General features: G+C 26.4%; 1 protein-coding gene across 1 annotated transcript; it reads right to left on the reverse strand.

Moving 5' to 3' along the window:
• Nucleotides 1–2495: 2495 nt before the first annotated feature.
• LOC145837769 (eukaryotic translation initiation factor 2A-like) lies at nucleotides 2496–8409 on the reverse strand. The gene is made up of 8 exons (XM_082945212.1): nucleotides 8215–8409; nucleotides 7354–7719; nucleotides 6713–6926; nucleotides 5983–6157; nucleotides 5498–5706; nucleotides 4498–4598; nucleotides 3799–4050; nucleotides 2496–3257 (listed from the first exon to the last, which is right to left on the reverse strand). The coding sequence occupies exons 1-8, from the start codon at nucleotides 8389–8391 to the stop codon at nucleotides 3030–3032; spliced, it is 1722 nt and encodes a 573-aa protein (XP_082801338.1). The 5' UTR covers nucleotides 8392–8409; the 3' UTR covers nucleotides 2496–3029.
• Between the last annotated feature and the right edge of the window lie 9198 nt (nucleotides 8410–17607).

Raw genomic sequence — 17607 nt, forward strand, 5'->3', positions numbered from 1 at the left:
AGAGGAGAACTGATGAATATTTTAGCATGCAACCACAGCAGAACTAGTTGAGTTTTCTAGTGGTTTTTATGATTTCCTTTTCTAACATTTTCATGCATATTGTATAGATAAGTTGAGTGGAAAAATATATATTATTTAGTTTAATTAAGTTCAAGAAAACTTCGTTTTTTTAAGTTCTGCATTGAACAAATGTTTTATTAAACTTAACGGTAGATATACTTTTAAATATGTGGAATAAAATTTTTGGGATCATAAAAAGTTTCAAAGATTTTCTCTTAAAAAACTAACAAGAAGTTGTAGAGTTTAAATTTGTTGCAGAAATTGTTGTTTTATAATAATCTAAAAATACGTTAAATTATAATATTTAGTTTCTATTTAACGTTTTAATTAGTCGTGCTTATATAATATAAATTTATATTTGTAAAAAAACGCAATAAACAGTAACTCGAACTTTTTAAAACTATTTTTTTTCAGTATATGTATTTTTTTGGCTTTTCCTAAACAGCGAAGTAATAATTTTAGCTTTACATGTTAGAATAATGACCGTTATCTATATAAAGTTTTTTTTATAACCCTTGTTTTACAGAAAAGTTGTCAAATTTTCAATAAAAAACAGTCCTAAATAGCACAAATTAGTTGTAGATAAGCACTAACCATAAGTAAACATACTAATAAATATGAATAAAAATTATTTTATCTAAAAGTTATTTTATTTGAAAGAACTTGTTTTTTTCGAATCTGTTTTAACAGACTTAATAGAACATAAATATATACCGTTATTTTAAACATTCAAAAATTTTGTTCATTTATTTAAAGTTTACAGTTTAAGAAAATACGCACTTTTATCCTCTACTCTTTATTTTATTACCATTAAAGTTCTTTAGCATCGAGAAATGAATGAAGTACTGTGTAAATATAGGTTTCCCAAAGTATGTGATTTCCCTGGGAAGATTTTAGTAAGTTGGTAGGAAATAATTAGTAAAGGGGCGACAATTTAAAAACTTACACTAGACATTTTGAGTTGCAGATGAAGAGCAGAAAAAACGTTTTAGGTGTTTTAAATGTTAGTTTTTTTAGTAGTTATGTTGGAGGGGGAAAGAGCTTTTTTAATTTTTTTAAAAGCGAGCAATTTTAAAAAAAAAGTTTGGGAAACCCTAGTGTAAATTGTTATTAAGCAAAAAATTTTGTGGTAAAGTTCTTGTAAAAAATATTTAGCAATTTAAACTTTTAAAGAAAATATAGAACTTTATTACATTATTCTTGAAGAGATTGAATTCTAGAAAGAATAAGATAGTCTTAGGATGTTAATTAGTCTATGATTTTAAAACAAATTTAATTGGTATTTTTACATCAAAGAATTGTAAACAAGTTACAATATATAAATTTAACAACAGTTTATTTTAACACAAACAAAAAAGTAGTTTTTTCTTATTATTAACAATAAGTCTACATTTTGATTAAAGTAGTTATCATTTTACTTTTTTTCGGTTATTCTTAAATGAGAATCGTTTTAAAAAGTAAGCTAAAATTGTTTCCTTAATAAATTTGTAGTTTCCTTCTTAAATAACCAGCGATAGAGAAAATATTTTTTTACTAACAAAACATAGACTTGGTAAATTTTATTTAGTAAGCATAATTTTTTGAATGTTTTAAATAAAAACACAAAACCTTTCATTTACACATATGTGTTTATGTTTTTAAAAAACAATATTATTTTACTGGTGAGAATAGAAATGTTATAATTGTAGTTATTTAGGTATAACTTATTTTAAACAAAATTGAATTCAGATTTGTAATTTTCTTATTGAATTGTTATTTTTTAACTTTAGTGAACATTAGGAATTTCTTCAGTGATTATAAAAGGTATCTATTGCATGGTTTTAGATTTAAATTTTTAATTATATTTAATTAATCTAAGCTCGGTTTTCTAGTGAAAAGATGTTGGAAAAAACAATAAATGAAATAATGTACAGATTATTCGTTTTAAATAGTTCACCTAATAAAAAAATTACCAATTAAGTATGAGGGTATTTCGAAAATACTGTATTAGTTGTGAAACTGTTAATCTTGCTACTCCCTTTTGAATTTATACTTAAACATAAATGTGACATTAATATCACCAATATTATATTGGTAAATAAAACAAGCAGTTATAGAAGAATATACTAATAAACCAACATTTATGATAATCATTTGTATGTAATGTAAATATTACACTGTATTAAACTTATCAGTTATAAAAACCTTTTTTAAATAAAAGATAATATTCATGCTGAAAAGATTACAAAGCTCAAATTTTTTATAACTTAAAAAAATAACAAAAACGTTTAGCCAACTTTTTAAAATTTCTTTTTCAATTTTAATTATATTATTAATCTTAATTAGAGCCCGTCATAATAATTGTAAATATGTACAGCTTTAAATAATCTCATTTAAACACTACAATGACAAGTAAAACATTTCTGTATAAAGTTTATTGGCACAATCATTGTGAATTCAATTTGTGTTAAAATGCATTTATTAGAAATAAAATTACCAGTTACTAAAGTACCACCAAACATCTAAAAAATTAATATTAAAAAATCCATCTAGTACTAAACTAATTTACCTAATATGAGAAAAGTCAATAAGAGAAGTTGGAAAATAAATAAACTTAATGAATTTATCACAATAAAAGCCTGAAGATTCTCTAATAAAGATGATAAGTCGGAAAGTTGCTTGAACGAATCTGCATTGCTTTAATTTAATTAAAAAAATATATTTGTGTATTTTAGCGATCAAAAATCAGCAACTGGATTATTTTAAACTGTAAATAAAAACTATATGTGTTATTTTAGAAGAATTAAACTAGAGACTACATTCAAATACCATAAAAATTTAAAAAATCAAAAGGCTGCAGATTCGTCCAAGCTACGTCCCTGCCCCAAAGTGATCGCTCAAGAGGGGTTTACCCCAAAGTGACTATTTGAAAATTACCCCAAAATGATCACTTAGGTGTAATTACCCCAAAGCGACCACTGTTTAGGGGATTACCCCAAAGCGAGTTGTTCCAGCTCCTTCTTCAGCTGCTCCTCCGTGTCGATCTTCTGCAGTTGGTTGATCTCCAGCTGCTCCCCGTTCGCCTTCTTCAGTTTCAGCTTCTCGATGGCCTGCAAGCTCTTCTTTATCTTCTTCATCTTCTTGTCCTTGTCACCGCTTCCCTGTGGTGGATCCTTCTTTAACAAGTTGTTGGCCATGAAGAGGGCATCTTTTTGTTCCTGGGAATTTAGAAATGTGAAATTAAAGTTTTTGGGTGACTTTTGGCTTGTTTTAATTCAATTTGTTTAAACTTTTTTTAAACTTGAAACTTTTAGGTTTACAAATTGTGAAATTAAATAGGCATACTGTTAAATTAAATGTTGACTTATATTGTCTGTTACCATTTATTTTATCTTTTAAAATTTTATATGGATTCAAGGATACCTTTTTTTTAAATAACTTTATTATTTTTTAGAGTTTTAGCTAGTATGTTTTTGGCTTAAAAGTCCAGGTGAGATATATTTAAAAGCCGTAATCTAAATTTCTCTAAGGACTATAATAGGCAATATCAGAACATGTATATGTTGTAGAACATAATTTTATACAACATAAGTGTGTCTACCACATAATTAGTTACCTAAAAGTATAATTATATACTATTCATATTATCTGAAAGTAGAACGTTTGTTACATATGTTTACATTTAAGTTACCTGCGTATAGTTTTATAATAATATAATAAAAGTGTGTTTATTACATAAATATATAAACTTATTAACACCTGCGTATAGTTGTTCATTTCCTGCGCCTTCTTCTGCTTCTTAGCGAGGTTCTTCCTCTGGTTCTTCGTCAGCGCCTTGTTGTCGTCTCTCCTCTCCTCCAACGTCACCTGCTTGTAGTTGGGGTTGTTGCGCTGGTGGGGCGGCACGTACGCTTTGGGGGCTTTCTCCTTCGTGTACTTGACCGTGTACGTTCCGTCCGAGTGACTCTTGGGTTGGGGGAATTTTGTGTGGGGCGTGGGTTGAGGGAGAACCTGAATTAATAAAATTAAATTTAAATTAATTAAAGACATTCAAATAATATAAATAAAGTGAATTTATAGAATATATGGATACATTTTTGTTTAAACCTTTGAATAAAAAATAAAATTGTCTTGTCAGTTCTTTAAAAATATAGTTTCATTCAAATAATGGGAAAAATAACTTTAAAAACTTTGTTCTACTTTTGGTTATCTTTTTCGACTGAAATGTTTCACTATTTGAACTTTATACAAATCAGTTTATTCATTTCATGTTTAATGTCTTAGAAGCTTAGAAGTTGTAAATAAAATTAAATTAGTTGCTTTTTTTAGTCTGTATTCATTTTAGGACGTGAAAAACTACTCAAAAACTTAAACTTTTTTTTTTAACTTTAATAGTGGATTTATTTTTAAATAGTGGATCTTACTGCAATATATTATAAGTAAACAACTATAAACTACCTGATACAAATACTTTTCAAACTTCCTCTCATAAAGTTTTCCATGCAAGTAATGCCACACAGCATATTGATTGTCCACTCTCAATCTGGGTGCTGTTGTTGCTGTGAGGAAATAAAATAATGCTATTAAACATTTGTAAGCTTTAGTAAAAAAAGGGTATCAGGTATCATATTAAGGATTTTAATTTAGAGATTATAGGTCACTATTGACTTAATTATTAATTAAAATTTTTAGTTAGTTTAAGAAATTATAAGACCTATCAATTTTTATGTCTAATATAAAACTTAAAACAAATACAATTGTAGTTGATCAACGAAATTTAATTTAAGAAAATTATTTACAGATTGTAAGTTCTTTTATTAGTTTTTAAATTAACTGATAACTTAAAATAAATAAAATAAGTTCTAGGCTTATATGATTGGTATATATTTAGCAAAATGAAAACTTGTAACTAAATGTTGACAATAAATAATTCATTAAAGTTAATAAAAGTATTAAAATTGTTTACTAGTTTGATAGATTATTTTTATAACGTTTGCAACTTTTTATTAACAGATTACTCATTTTGTTTTATATTTTATTTCACAAAGCTTTTCAAAACTATACTAGTTCCATTTTCAAGTAATAAATGTTAATTTGATAAATTACTTTTAGGGATACTTTCTAAACAAAAATAGGCGTATAAGGTTGGTATAATATACATAGCAAAACAAATGTTAGAGCTACTATATTCAAACAAACATGGAACCTGTAACAAAATGTTGATAAATTAAAATTAATTAAAGTGTAAGCTTAAATTAAATAGATAATCAAAACTTTAAGCTATTAAGCCTAAGATAAATGTTACAGCTACTATATTCATACAAACATTAAAAACCTGTGACAAAATGTTGAGCACCGTTTGGTCAATGAAAGTTAACTTTAGTGTAAATTTAACTTAACTAACCATAAATTTTACAAACTTTGATGCTAAAAATTTTAAAGCAAAAAAATTAAAAACCTGTAACGAAATGCTGTCCGTCGTTGACCCACTGGAAGAAAGTTGTGTCGGTGGCTTTGAAGTCCTTCAGCTGCTGCTTCTTGTCCGCGTCCCATATCTCAACCGTTCCCCTCAGGTTACCGAACCCGCACAAGGCGAGCAGGTTGCCATGGGGATTGAAGAACAACTCGTTCCTGGGGTTCTCAGCAAACTCGTATATCTTGTCACATCTGTGTTTGTTTATTATTGTAAAATATTAAATTAATTAAATTCAAATTTTATTTATTATATAATTACATTTGTTTAATTAAACTAGTAAGTTAGAAAAAAAAGTTATTTCATAGGCTCTCAGCAAAGACAATTACTTTGTCACAAATTATTTTTTTTATTTCAAAAATAACTCCTTTCTGGGATTCTCGGCATCATACATTTTTTGTATTTAACTATTTATGATTTTAAATTAACTATTTGAAATCCGTTGTTTTTTATGTATTTTCAAAACTCACCTGTGGTTGAACAATGCGGCTTTCGCAGGTTGATACCCGAAAACAACGCAGAAGCAGTTGGAATCCGGCGACCACTTGGCATCGTAGACCGGTCCCTTCTTGCTCAGCTGCACCATGGCTGTCCTGTCGTTCGAGGACAAGTAGTGGAGGGTCTGGTCACCGTAGTAAGATGTTCCTGCGAAGAGTAACTAGTTATTTAAGTTAACTTCAGTATTTTGAAAAAAAAGTAAAGCTAATATATAATTAAATAAGCTACATCACTCAACACTGACCTTAAATAATACGCTCTGGCTTATTTCAATAATCCCACCAAATCAAGTTTTATAACTTTAATATTATATTAAAGAATAACTTCTTATTTAAGTTTAGGCATTTAAAAACAGTGAAAGAAACAATAATTAAATATGAAATACAATGCAATAAACCACATAACACAACACTTGGCCTTAATGATATTTCCGTAGATATCTTAACAACCCTATCAAACCAAGATTTAAACGTAAACATACCGTTAGGTAGCTTATAAAAATATTTTTGAAAAGACAATTCGTGAAGAATAACGTTTTATACAAGTTTAGTCATTTTAAAACAATGAAAATAACGATAGCTAAGTATGAAAGACAATGTAATGAACTGCATAACTTACACTAGTCTTAAACAATAAACTTTTATTTATTTATATAATAACCCTATCAAATCAAGACTTAGTAAACGTTACAATCATACATACCTGTGCCATCGTCCTGCAAAGCGATTGCCAGGACAGCGTTGCCGCGGTTGTTCCACCTCAAAGTGGCCTTGTCCGCCTTGTAGAACGACTTGTTGGTCAGCTTGTCCGTGTTCTTGTACCCTCCCCTCGGGAAAATCTTCACCGAAGCCGGTCCTCCTTTGATGCCGCGAGCGAAGCAGGCGACGTGCTGCCGTCCCTCGTTGTTGGGAGAAATCTGTTTTAATTTAGATATAAAATATTTTCATGTATTTGTTTAATGTTTAATTAAAATTAGTTTTATGTATTTGAACTAAAATTTCTGAGTGAGTTGTGAAAATTAAGTGATAATCATTTACTGTGATCTGGAATATTAGAATGATAATTTGGTAAGAAAAGTATTAAATAAAACACTTTATGTTTAAACGCGTAACAGAAATTTGGTCATTATTAGTGAAATATTTTTAATATTATTAATAAAATATAATCAGGAAACTTTTATGTGTTACAATGATAAAGCTTTAATCAAAAAACGAATTAATTTGTAAAATAAAATTATTCTAAATGTAAATGATTCTATAGATTTGTTGGCCATCTTTGATCAGTAACAGTTAAAGATTTTAAAACATAATTAAAATTAATTTTACCTGGAAGTTACAAAATACCTGGAAGTTGGAGAGCTTCTCAATGTGGAGCATCTCCGGTTTAGTTGAGCTCTTCTTGAAGTCCTTGTCCTGGTAGAAAGTGATGGAACTGCCTGTGATCAGGGCGCACTCATCTGATCCCGGGAACCACTGCGGGAGCCCAATAGTCTCAACTTCCTTCTGGGTAATTGAGAAGAGGAGCTCTGATGTCTTGAGGCAGAACACCCTCAAGTTCTCCTTACCGTACGGGTTCTCGTGCTTGGTGGTAAAGTTCTCCCAGGTTGTTATCATGTTGTTGTTGGGGGAAATCTTCATGTTGAGAGTTCTTGGTAGGTCGAGTTTCATCACCAACTCGTTTGTTCGAACATCAAGAACATTCACTCCAACCTGTAAATTGTAGATCAGAATAGTTTAATTTTTTAATTTTTATAACAAATACAATCAATATTAAAAAAGTTAAATTGAAAAAAAAATTTTAATTGTCAACTTAAGTTTCATTGAAAGTTTGAATTTTGGAGAGTGGAAACAAAAACTTAAAAACTAGCATCATTATTTTTTAGGTTCTCAAAAACAGATAAAAATAAATATGTATATGTTAACTTAAAATAGAAAACAGTTTATTTTAAACTGTTAACTTAAGTTTTGTTATTCAAGTCAAGTTTTAATAAATAAAAACCTTATATTCAAAGATACCTTTGAATCTATAAAGCCTTAAAAATTAATAAAAGCTAAAATAAAACTTATACATTTAGTTTTTGCCTTCACAAAATTAGGTGTAATTGTGATGTATTGACCTTTTATACATAAATTATATATACATTTCTAGCCATCACACAAAAATAGTATAAATATATCTTTAAAAGTATAGCACAAACAACAGACTTGGGCATCACAGTAGGCAAACAAGGTACCATCTTCACTGAAGCAGCAAACCCTGCATTCAACTTGGCCCTGCCTGTGGACATCAACGGATGATTTGTAACTTTCATCCTTCCATGTGGAGATGTCCAATCCGCTGTAGTCGCGCGTCACTACTATTGGCAAGCTGGTGCTTTTCATTTTATTGATTCGATTTAAATAGCTGAAAATAGATTATAACTGCCATAAATACATAACAAAAATTTAAAACTCAAAAATTTTTTATTGTTATTTGAAAGTATTCAGAAAAAAGTGAACTATTTTTTTTCTTAGTACCCTGTTTTTACTGAACAAGTTGATAAAAGTTATCTCTTTTAGAATACTATTCCATGTTGTAAGAAGTTTTACTTTAATATTATACTTAAAAATTGTAATATAAATTTGAAACATTATACACACGGTTTCCCAAACTAATTTTCATAGTTACCCACTTAACAAAATTTTAAAATTATTTCCCATTTTTATTAGATATCACCCCTTTATTAGTTAACTACCATTTACTTTTATGCCTCCTTAGTAGACCCCCTTTAGTAAAAAAATAAATACCAAAACAGCAACATTGTTCTTCTGAATTAAAACAATAAAAACTAGTAAATAGCTTAAGTTTACTGTATTTAGGCTTACATGAAATACAAAAATGTTCCCAAAATAATAAATTCCGACAGTTAATAAGTTTCACAGCTTAATATTTCTTTCAGCGGTGAGACTTAATAACTGTCTGAATTATTAAAAAGTGTTTTTTAATTACATATCTAGTTATGTAGTTTTATTTCTGAATTTTTCAAACACTAGAATACATAGTATAGTCAGACCCCAAATTATCTTAGATACGTTTCAAATCTTCCTAAAATGTACCTGACGTTTTACATACACAAAAAAATAATATTTAAAGAATAATTTATATAGAAACTATATTTGATATGTGTAAAATTTATTTTACTATTTGATTTACTTCCTTAAATGTTACTCCTAACTCTCTTAGCTATAACTAACTTTATTGAATGTTTTACGAAAAATACAGTTTCATTACTAGACTATTATTGATTAAAGTTCTGATGTATTTCTAATTAGTAAATGATTTAGAATATCTAAATATACTTTATTATTATAATTACTTTTTTCATATTTCATTACTTAGAATATAAAAAAACTTGTGCCAAAATGGAATAATATACTATATATGTACAAACATGATTACTGGTAAAATTCATCCACAAAAATGATTAAGACAATTTTTACTTTTGCTTGTGGGCTAGATTTACCTTTGGCAGGCTGCAGTTTGCCAAGCCCTGGATTAGAGGAAGAAATATATTTATATACTTTTAAAAATTAAACTAAGCTGTTTAGTTGCATTTAATGATAGGTATTATTAAAGAGTCTTCTAGATTAGTAGAATTGTAGCAAAATGATAATTTCAACTGAAAAATTTTAGTAACTTAGCACAAAAACAATGTAACTTTTTGGTAAAACTTATTAAAATTTGACAATTTTGTGAAGCCATAAAGATTTTCTTATACATTACTTACTTTATTTCAACAGCAAAACATGCATAATTTTATTAAAAAAAACTTACTCTAAAGTCAAAACTTTATTTTACAAACAAAATTACAAAGCTATAACAAGCATTTTCCATTATAAAGTCAAAAGTTGTTTATATACAAACAATTAAGTTTAGGTACTAAAATAATAACTAACACTTTTAGTATCTAGCCTTAAATGTGATACACATACCAAAGACAACTTTTTATAAAATGAAGTAGAAAAAAACTAATAAAAATATTTTATTGAAAATTAAACAGATTTTTCATATCTTTAGGGTGGACACTGGTTTTTGAAACATTTCTTTGCATTTTTGAACGTACAGATTTTTGGATATATTTTTAGTTTAAAGTTGTGTTTAATGTTTAAAACTATGTAATATAGTATAAAAACATTGAAAAGTGTTATACTTCACAACACAGCTTTTAACCTTAAACATTAAAATGTGTTTTATATAAAAAAAAATTGATGATTATAAAACATTTTATTTATATGATAGATTTTTTGTGTCAAATCAAAATTTTATTACACAACATAACAAGTAAAATTGTTTAAAATTCCAGGTATTTTAGTGGTTTTTGTTCAAAATTCCAGGTTTTTCAAGTTTTTTTTTCAAAATTTCTCAAAACTGAGTTTTTTTATCCTAAATTGTCAAATTCAAGGTTTTTCCAGGATTCCAGCTTTTGTGGCCACCATATATCTTAAACTATTCCTACCTATTAACTTCTCTTTATTTATATATTTATATGGATTTATTTTATACTCTACATACCGACCCCTCTTGATTTGAATAACTTTATACACTTTTGTTTCAAATGTTACAAAAACAATAAATATTTTTTAGTTTTTCCTGATACATTTTTGTAACTATAAGTTTTTCTTTTACTATGCATTTATAATAAGCTTTAATTTGTTTTACGTAAAATTAATGAGTTTGCTAATTGCAAGTATATAGGAAAAAAATAGCATATTAGTATTAACTAGATCATAAGTAACAGTAAAAAGATATACTAATTTTACATCACCAAAATTTTTAAGAAATTTTTTTTTAAACTAAGCAAATAGTTAATATAAAAATAAAATGAGCTTTATTGCAACAAACGACTAAAGGCAAAAGACTTTTTTTTAATTTGACTTTCTATTCAACAACTTTTATTAAAAAATCTTAATCCAGAGTGCTCTTTAATTAAAAAACTACATTTTGTTATTAAAAATTAAAATTATTAAATTTCATTATAAGTTTTTTTTTAATTCCACAAGAAGATGCTTATTATTACTCTGCTATCAAGAAAAAAAAACAGCAGAAATATTAAAATTAATTCTTATGGCGAACATGATTTTAAGTTTTTGTTTTTGTGTTTAGTTTTTGTGGTTATTGTGTCATTTAGTTTATGCTTTACGGTATTTTTTAAATGTGTAAATGGTAGAGTCATGGTTACCAGTATACACAGGCTAACTCAGGATAATTTCATTTTTTAAAATAACTCAGGTCATTTTTAGATTTGTTTAATAATCTCAGGACATTTTTTTTCTATATTTTGAATGATAGTTAGTTGATTTTGTTTCAATATTTTGTTATTTTATAACTAATTGTTGATTTTTATCAAATTTGAAAAGTTTAAGAACACTTTTTTAAGGTTTGAAAAAACTCAGTATGACTCCAGACAGTTTTTGGTCACTTAGAACAACTTTTTGACTCAAAAAGTTGCAACCCTGTAGAGTACACAGAAACTATTTTTAAATAACAACTTTTTTATAATACAATGTATTTTTATAATGATATGTATCTAATATCTAAAATGGTTCACCACTGCTAAGCAAAAAAAGATTTAAATAAAATTTATTCCAAATATCTATTAACTTTTTAAATTGATCTAGCTTTCGTAAAATTTAGACTTCAAGAACTTTAGTTTAGTAGAGCAACCTTATCAAACATATAATAAAACTTGAACCACCTTTGAATAAAAAAAGTGAATTACCAAAACTAAAAGGGAACAGGAGATCAAATATGCACAAAGACACTTTTGCATGGAGGGTCAAATTTGCACAAAGGGACATTTTTGTACAAAGACACTTTTGCATAAAGGGTCAGTTATAGACAAGGGGTCACTTTTGCACAAAGGGTCTTTTTTGTACAAGAATGAAAAAAAAAGATAAAAAAAATTAATAAATTAATTAATAAAAAACAAAATAGATGAAAAAATAAGTTATCAACCAAGGGTAAGGGTTAGGGGTACCAGTGATAGCAAAAATAAAGAAGAAAAATTAACCTATAAAAATAATTAAGAAACAAAAAACAAAAATAATTTACCAACCAATGGTAAGGGTAACAGTGATAGTAAAAATGAAAAATAGAAAACAAAAAATAACAAAAAAATATTAATCAAAAAAACAACTAATTATAATTAAACAACAAAGAAGAAAAAAGTCACCAACTGAGGGTAAGGGTTGGTAACAGTGATAGTAATAAAAAGTAAATAAAAATTCATGACTAACAAAAAATTAAATAAAAAAATAAAAAAGTTTCAACCAGTGCAAAAGTATCTTTTTGTAAAAATGTCACTTTGTGCATACTTGACACCTACCCAACTAAAAACATACTGTCATTTGGGACACGCTCAAAATCTGTCAGCAATCAAAATCCACCTGATCATAATCCACTCAGTCAAATTCAAGAACCGCTTACCTTACCGCTAGAGTAAGGGTTAGGGGTAACAGTGATAGTAAAAAAAATATGAAATAAATAAAAAATGCAAAATATATATATATAAAAATTGATAAATAAAGCAAATATAAAAAAAAGTTGGGTAGATTTTTAACGCAGGTGGATATTGATTGAGTGAATTTTGAACGCTGGTGGATTTTGATAGTATACCCTGTCATTTAAGCTAGAACATTTAAAAATATCAAAATAGTCACAAAAAAGACTTATTAGTATCTAGAAATTAAATACATAACTTTATAAACAACAGCCTGAGATTTGCACAAAAAAATCAAGAAAGTTTAAACAAGCTGAGTTTGTTTCATTTTTTTTCAATCTAAAACTTGTATGAGTGTTGTAAACCTTGTTGATGTAAAAACAAACTTAATATTCATTAGGTAGGCATCCTATAAAATTTTACTGTTTTATTTGTTAATAAAAACTTTAAAACAATTAATAAACTATTTTTTAAACTATGCTCTGATTAAACTGAAAGTAATTTACATTAAAATAATAACTATTATGAACTTGTATTTTTTTTTCAATAACTAGTATATAACCCATTAAGTTTTGAATCTATTTGCAGCTAATGAACTATTTGAGGTTGGTGTGAAAGCAACTATATTTGAATAACTTGTAATTTCCTTTTTATTAATATTTCCAATTGCTTTTTATAATTTTCTTCCAGGTATTTGAAAATACAAATTTTCTTGTCCCATATTAGTAGAAAGTTAAATAAAAAGCTTACAAATGTGTTTAATAGTGCAAAATTACTGAAAAGCTATTGTAATGCTACTTTAAATGTGTTGTATAATATATAAAATTGAAAAAAAAACCTTATTTGCATAATATTTATTTCTTAAATAAACATTTTGGGCAGGTTTCATACTTGCACAAGAGGACAAAATTGCACAAGAGGACTAAATTGCACAAAAATACTTTTGCACAAAGACATTTTGACAAGAGGATATTGTTTATAGAGTTTTTTCTAAGCTTCAAGATGCTTTTTATTGTTTTAAAAAATTTAAATTATTTTTGGAGATATGACAAGTCAAAGTTGTGCCGCATAATTGGTTCCCTATGGGAAGGGAAAACTAAAGGGCAAAAATGACTATTTTATTTAAATTCTATCTTCTACATTTTTCTAGCTATCTTCTTTAAACTTTCACAGTCTAATCTTTATACAATAAAAAAAATGTTACTTTGTACTTAAATTTTTAGTAAAAATGTATTTTTTGTGAAAAAACATTTTTTTTAGTTTTGTTATAATACTTTTATTTTTTAAATATATTAAAATTTATAAATAATGCCTTTTTCTTTTAATATAAGGAACATTTCCTGAAAATTTGAAAAAACTGCTTGAAAAATGAAGGAGGAGATAGATTTTTATTGATTTTTAAAATTTCCAAGAAATTTGACCTCACAAAATTTGTGGTCCATACGTTTGTATCAGAAACTTTTTACAAAAAATTAAATATCTCAAAAGTTGAATGATATTTTTGAATTCAAAAAACTGGTTTATAGTTTGTACTTAAATCTTTTATATAGAAGCCAAACTTAACTTTTGTAAAAAAAAGGTGTTGTAACCACCTATGGCCTTAAACTTTATAAATATTTCTGTTTAATTTTTTTAAGGGCATAGGGGGATTAACACCTTTTTTTTGAAATTTGGTCTTATTTTGTTTAGTTTTTACTAAGCTACAAAATGCTTTTTACAGATTTAAAAAACTTAAAACACTTTTTGAGATATAGCCAGTCAAAGTTGGAGAAACTATATTAGTAAAAACTATATAAATAAGATCAAAATTCAAAAATGGTATTTACCCCCTACGCCCTTAATTAACAGTATAAAAAAGTTGGAACAACAAGCTTTGAACTTGTTATAATAAATTTTACTATCTGAAACATTTTGAAAACATATGTGATGTACCAAAATAAAATCTTTTAACTTTAAAATTATATACATTAAAAACTTAAGTTTTCTTCACTTTCCAAGTAACTTAATAGGAACTTAAAAGTTAGAATACTAAGCATAGTACTATACACCATAATTTTTCACTTTATTTACTTTATGATACTTAAATTTAAAGATCTCAAAATTTATAAATTTGATTAGTTATTTGATTTTATAAACTACATACTACATTACATTATTTATAGTAAAAATAATTAAGTTCAAAAAGAAAGTAATATAAAAATTAATAGCATCAACAAGATTAGATATGTACTATTTTAGCTTAACTGCCAAAAAAAATAACAGAGTTAATAATTTAATGGTATTTTGGAAAGATCATAGTTATTAAAATTTATTAATCAAACAATAAAGTATACTATAGCTTACAACAGCGTTAAAAAACACATCAGACAACAACAATAATAGCAATAGAAAAACTAAACAAATGCTGTTAACAGTCCTTCATTCTTTATAACAGATACTGCATAAAATAATTTTAAAAGCAAAAACATGTAATATGTAAAATATACAGTTGAATAAAAATATAAATACTAACTACCACCAGCCTAAACTTCACAGAATAGTCTAAATATTGGTAGTTCAAATCAAATACATTCTTTCACAATTTTTAGTCCACATTTCTTGATTTATAATAATATTCCTTAGAGCTTAAGTGAAAATGCTTTTTCATGTTTTCTGAAATTTAGATGTTCAAAATTCAGTTGTGTAAGGAAAATCTAAACAAGCCAAAAAGCAACGATGTGTGTTTTCTAATAATATTAATTCTAATAACTTTAAAAATAAAAAAATGGTGATAATATCAAAAATTTGCAAAAACATACTCTTGTTGAAAAAAATACACTATTATTATTATAAATAGCAATTATCAAATTATTCAAACAATCGTACAGTTTTTAATGTTAAAAAAATGAAATGAGCTTTTTTAAAATAAAATTTTCCTGCATTTACTTAAAGATTTATAGAAAAATGAATTGTAAAATAGAAACAAATATATATATATTTTGAAATTTAAGTAATTAATAACTTTTCTAACAAGACTGGTGAAGTTTAAGTACAAATTTTCAAAAAACCATGTCAAAAGAATAGATAAAACTTTGAATTTTTTAACTTAACTTTAAATACTTTTAAGAAAAGGTTTTACTATAAACAAAAAAAAAGGTTTTTGTTATTACACCGGTGATCCAATAAGACTTATGCAAAAATTATAATAAGTATGATTTTATTAAATGTCTTAAAGTATATTATTTTAGTTAATCGCAAATATTTTTAAGATTAATGTTTAAATGTATATTTATTTTAACGACCTAAAATAATTTTTAGTCATGTTATAAAAGCTGTTTATTAAAAATTAATGTTTTCTTATACTCCTTTACTACTTGAGTTTTTAAAAGTTTTTAAAGATACTTTCTTTGCAGTATAAAATACAGTAAGAAGGTTTTATAAAAACATTAAAAGTATAAAGTTTAGTCTAATTTATAAAACTTTAAGTTTTAATTTTGTTTATGTCTAACGACAGCATTAAAACTTTTTAAAATTAAATTTAGGCTAATAAAACATTATTTTTGTTCAATTGAGTTTTTTTAGTACGACTAAGTTAAACTGCTAAGCAGGCAGCTCATCTGTTACAAATAAATAAACAATAATCTAAAACATTTTGTATATTTACGTAGATAGATAATTTGTATTAATTAGTAATAAAAAGCATTTTTAAGTTTTATAAAAGTTAGTACTTAAGTAAAATGTATGTATTGTTTACAAATATCAGTTCAACAAATGTTATAGTAAAACTTTATTAAAGTATTAGTTATCTGAGACAAATCATATTAAATTAAATAAAGTGTATACAACAAGACAAGCAAAACTAGTTGAAAAAAAAAATTAAACAACAAAAGCTTCATCAAAGTAAGATAAGTTAAAATAGGACGATTTGAAATTGGGGTGTAGGTCCGCAAGCTCTAACTTAAAGTACTAGTAGTTTTTCTCTGTTGAACTCCGCCATGGTCATTCTCTTCAAAATGGTGAACGTTTCTGGTTTTTGTGATGGATTGTAAAATTTTATGTGGTTTTTTTGAGGGGATTGTAATGGACCATGGTATATCACTTCTAACCAGTTTTTTTTATTCATATATTATGGCAAAGTTGTTATGATCGGTTAGTTAAAGTTGAAACTATATTTGACCAGGTTGTAATAGAAAAAAAAACTGTGTATAGCCAATGTACTCTTTAGTTGTATTTTGGTAATAAATTGTAGCTTTGTATATTCCTTTTAGCAGGTATTGATGGGATTTATTTCTGCATTTGCACAGTTTGGCAGTAAAATTTGATTTGTTTAATATTTGTTTTATTGGGCGCTTGAATAACTCATTTTAAAATAGAATAACAGCTATAGATAACTTTTATAACATTTTTTGTTAAATAACTTATGTATCTTAGAGTCCTATGGAATATATAAGTGATTACAAAGAGTTCTTTGCCGACTTTTTATTTTGACTGAAAGGCAGTATGGGGGATGGAAGTATATAATGTTAAACGTAACAAAACTATGTAGAAATATCAAAGTGTTTTAAGTAAGGGTGGGTAACGTATGGCCCGCGGGACGGACCTGGTCTGTGGAGTGAAAATGACCGGACCGCTAATTTTTACAAATTTTAAGATGAATCTGACGGTAGGTAAAACTTCAGCACGCGAGTATTAATTCTCGCCCGCTAAACTATTTTTTTAAACTTATGCTAGATATTATTGGATTAGTAATATGCAAAAAGGTTTACAAGCAAAAACAAATTATACACTGTTTTGCTCTGAAGTTTTTTTGTAACTATGTATTATTTTTTTGTTTTTTCTAAATTTTAGTTTAAGTTCTTACAACGTTAAGTTGAACTTTTACACTGAAGTATACTGAATATTAAAATCACAAAAGTATTTGAATATATAAAACTAAGCAGCCATAGTCACTTAATTTAACTTAACGGTTTTTTCATAAAAACAAAAAAAATATGTCGCTAAGTTGCTAGAGTAAGCTGAAATGGCTTAAACATCAAAAATATTGTAATGAAACATAAGGGCATTTAAGCGCCTAAAGTTATTGCAAATATGGTTAAAGATTTTAAAACTTTAAAAATAAAACTAAAAACTAAATTGTACT

This window comes from Thalia democratica, chromosome 6 (assembly GCF_965202585.1).
Source record: "Thalia democratica chromosome 6, ktThaDemo2.hap1.1, whole genome shotgun sequence".
Lineage (NCBI taxonomy): Eukaryota > Metazoa > Chordata > Thaliacea > Salpida > Salpidae > Thalia > Thalia democratica.